This window comes from Alosa sapidissima, chromosome 18 (assembly GCF_018492685.1).
Source record: "Alosa sapidissima isolate fAloSap1 chromosome 18, fAloSap1.pri, whole genome shotgun sequence".
Classification (NCBI taxonomy): Eukaryota; Metazoa; Chordata; class Actinopteri; order Clupeiformes; family Clupeidae; genus Alosa; species Alosa sapidissima.
Genome location: NC_055974.1, coordinates 2,792,178 through 2,796,375, shown reverse-complemented (window position 1 = coordinate 2,796,375; position 4,198 = coordinate 2,792,178). Strand labels below are relative to the sequence as shown.

Sequence of the window (4,198 nt, the reverse complement as noted above, 5' to 3'; positions counted from 1 at the left end):
AACTTCTAACCACTGTTCTATATATATACAGTCTATGCTTCTAACAGCAGCAAAGATTCTAGAACAGCTCTAGAATCTTAACATCTAGGCAACCGCAATTGCAGATTTTTTAAAAAATGGGGGTTCACTCTTTATTAAGACATCCCGTTATTACGACGACCATCTATAGGCTACTAACAGGAGCTAAGTGAGTTAACCACAACACGTTCGCTACCTGATGTTTTTTTAATGGAAAATATATAGGCTACCTGAAAGATAACCTGTCTATGATGCGTCCTAAACACCGGGCTGGGACATTTCTGCTCAAAGTCTCAAAAAGCATCTGAGTCAACGTTCATTCCCAAACACCCATATAGGCTACTTCAATATTCTATTTTCAGAGGTGATTCAAGTAAGGAAGAGCATAAATTCGTCAAAGTGAATAATTTGTGTCAACTCGCCGCAATGTAGATTTATTAACGCACCCGTGATGATCTACATCTCCATTTAAACCAGATGTTTAAGAGCGCACGTTGAGATGTATTCAGGGCAGGGCTGTACCTACACATAGTTGTTGCACGTGCTACAAAAATCATTCTTTGCAATGGATGATTTAGGCAATAGTCATCTCACGACTCGACTACTGCAATGCCCTCCTGACAGGTCTCCCAGCCTGCGCAGTGAAACCACTTCAGATGATCCAGAACGCGGCGGCGCGCCTGGTCTACAACCAACCCAAAAGGGCACATGTTACCCCGCTGCTCATCCAGCTACACTGGCTATACCTATGGCGGCCCGCATCAAATTCAAGTCTCTAACGCTTGCCTACAAAGTAGTCTCCGGTTCTGCTCCCACCTACTTGAATGCCCTCATACAGACTTACACTACCTCCAGACCGCTGCGCTCCTCTGACGAACGACGTCTAGCTCTACCACCGGTACGCTCAAGCCAATCCAAACTTTTCTCATCTGTTGTTCCTCGTTGGTGGAACACACTGCCAGTTCCTACAAGGGCAGGGACATCCTTTTCCACTTTCAAAAAACTCCTGAAGACCCAGCTCTTTAGAGAACATCTACTCTCATAGCAACACTTACAACAAGTCTTACCGATCCTAGCACTCACCAGCCGTTTTAAACTGACAAGTAACTGTTAAAAACAGCACTCACCGACGCACTTATTCTTACTGTACTCTAATGTTTTTTTTAAACTGTCCTAAAATTGTGAGAATTGTTCCAAAACGTACTGTTTACCATGTTGTTAGTCGCTTTGGTTAAAAAGCGTCAGCCAAATGTAATGTAATGTAATGATTTAGTACCAACGTTACCGGTCAGATACAGTTTTGCCTATGGCTATACCGTGAGACTGAGGCGCTTTTTGTTTGTTCGAAGTGCTTGTTTAGGGTGTGAGAGGGGAGTCGATGTGCTTTGATTCCAGCTTGGTAGTTGTCTATGCGATTAAAAAACACGTGTGTGTGAAGTATCCAAACAATGATAACGCTTTCATTATGGCTGCTTTAGCCACAGACCTTGAGCTACTGTACAGTGGGTTGGGTTCCATTTAGAAGTGTCCACTTCATTCGCCCTTTCCGTGAGTCACACAGCTACGTGAAACGTATTACTACTGATATGCAAAACTATTAACTTTTCGCCTAGAGGTGGCAGCTTGATACTGTAAGCCATTGTTTCCAAAGGAGATTTTATTTGGGTCGCCAGCATAGCGTAGTGACAATTTGTGTTGTGTAATAGGTACAGATAAATAGATAAATTTATAGATAAATACATTATGCTGCTACCTTCTGCGTTTCCCAAATACAATGTAGCCTACAGGTGTACCTTTCATCAGTCCAGTTGCAATGGATGGACTGTGATGAACTGCTCTACCTGTGATTGTTTAGAGATTTTAAAGGTTTTATAACAATGCTACAATTTTTTTGGCCCAGAAACAAATCTATTCACCTTTGCAGCGCCAGTAGGCTAATTTGTGTGCAGAATGTGTGCAAACACACATTCCAAGCATACACAAAAGTTTCAAGAGTGGGGGATGGAGTAGAAGATGGAGACAAATTCATTAATATGATTTATTTTCACGGAATGGATGTACAGGACTGAGCGGCGGTCATATTTTGTACCGCTATACGGTACATCTAGTTATCTGCAGTGTTGGGTAAAAAGTAAAAAAACTTAACTTTATATCATAATTTATTATCATATGTAGTTGTAAACATAAATTAGCCTCACCTGACCACGGAATAGTTGAATGAACATAGCCTACTACAAGACTTATTCAGGCACCTTATCTCATAAGTCACCACTGGAACTATTAGGCTATATCAGTGATAATCTATCAATAATTTATCACTAGCCAGTTGTTATTTGGCTCGTTGTAGCAAAGATCATGTTGTCATTAAAATACATCCCAGAGCATGGAATAACACTCTTGACACAGTTATAGCCTGTTTATCATGTTAAGGGTAAGTCAGGAAAGTCAGGAAAAGGGTAGGACACATCCACACATTCGCAACAGAATCTCAGGTGTTAACTTACAATACACAGAACAATAGAAAACAAAGATAGCATGAGGCAAATCTCACTTGTTAAAGAAAAAAAATATTTGCTTACTCTGGTCCTGATCTGAGGTGACCTGATACATTTGGTCGATTGAAGGCAGATTAAGGCCAGGTCAGTATCAAGTCAGCTACTAGCTTGGAAGCCAGGTGTCATATCTACCATTTACATCAACAGGCATTCAGAGGTACACGCACACACACACACACACACACACACACACACACACACACATCCTGGGGCCTTTAACAAGAAAGGGCCCCTGGTCATAAACAAATATACCCAGGTGTGCTTAATTAAAGAAATAGGCTCAGATGGTTTGAGAAGAGTGCTGTTAAGTGCTATTAAAGAGTTGTTTTAGCACTCTCTTCTCTTTTGTCCTAATTTGTTGGTAAATGGGCTCTGCCCAGATCAGTTTGTAGCCATGCAAGTTCAGTTGCTGCTCTGTTTTTTAGCAACCCAGTCCACTCATGATTCCAATGCGGTCCACCTTCAAGCCAAAACATCCACGTGCCGATGTCTTTCTACTCCGCCCGTTGAACTTCCTTTGATGACTTAGGAACTTCAGGAAGTGGTGTGGCATAGGGCGTTGGGGAACCATACTCTCAGATGGACCATGTCTTCCACTGGGTGAAAGTGTGGGGTTGTCTGCTGACCCCTCTGTAACCTCAGCGGGGGCCAATAGCAGAGCTGAGATCTTTGGGCCAAATAGGTCTCGCAGAATCTATGCCAATGTCAGAAAAAAACAACAGAGTTGTTAGCAGACAACAAACACACAAAACCACCAATCCAAAAACTCCTGTAAACACAAAAGTGTATATGTTACAATTAGAACTTGCAATTATGACAAAGGGATACTATAATATAATAATATAATAAATGCATACATGCTGCACACAGTACATACATACATACATATATACACTCTGTGTGTAGGCTACTCTGTGAAAAGTCTGTTGTTTTACTCAAAGCATGTGTGGAGCTCTAAAGAAGTAGTTATACTTGCAAAACCTATATTAGCCTTTTTGACATGACATACAATGTCTTCCATTTACAATGTAAACTGTAAATTGTGGATACTGGATGAGGATTAACAGGATCCTGTTCATTGTTAAGTTTATTACAATATAGTAGCCTTGAAATCAAGACCCTGGAAATCTAGAAAGATTAAGGGTCTGGTCATGACTAATGTAATGGCCCAACTCGAGGGGCGGCACCAAGCCTGCATTTGAAAATCTCACTTCACGCAATTGGATAACACTACGACCAATGTCTACTGACTGATTCCGGACTTTCCGACGTTGCAGCGCTGTCGTTTGCTGTCTCTTTAGCTCGCCTCTGGCCCGCCTATATCAGATACACCGATGTGATTGGTGCCCCACGATACAAGTGACATAAGTAATGAGCATTATTACTCATTGTCAGAGTGACTCGCTGAGCAAATTCAAATTGTGCTTCCAGGGGTAATAATATAGGGCAACATATAGTTTATGTAGATATCTTCTAATTCCATGTTCCCCTAATCTGTGTTCTGAAATGGAAGACACTATCTTACTACCTTAGACATAGACCTTTTTGATCCGTTCCTAGAGGGTTTCTGGTAGAAACACAGATACTTTGAAATGAGAATTAATCTGATGTTAGCGTAATGCTCT

At 41.3% G+C, this 4,198-nt stretch overlaps 1 protein-coding gene and 1 long non-coding RNA gene across 2 annotated transcripts in view; one reads left to right on the top strand and one right to left on the bottom strand.

Annotated features, from left to right (window-relative positions):
• Positions 1–1,490: 1,490 nt before the first annotated feature.
• Positions 1,491–4,198, top strand: part of LOC121689976 — a 21,313-nt gene continuing 18,605 nt past the window's right edge. The window contains exon 1 of the long non-coding RNA XR_006024952.1: positions 1,491–1,724. This is a non-coding gene — a long non-coding RNA (uncharacterized LOC121689976). The remainder of the gene's footprint in view (positions 1,725–4,198) is intronic.
• The window catches only part of si:ch73-265d7.2 (C-type natriuretic peptide 2), a 2,647-nt gene continuing 568 nt past the window's right edge, over positions 2,120–4,198 (bottom strand). Inside the window, exon 2 of the mRNA XM_042070235.1 lies at positions 2,120–3,267. Coding sequence (XP_041926169.1) covers positions 2,995–3,267 — 273 coding nt within the window. The 3' untranslated portion in view covers positions 2,120–2,994. The remainder of the gene's footprint in view (positions 3,268–4,198) is intronic.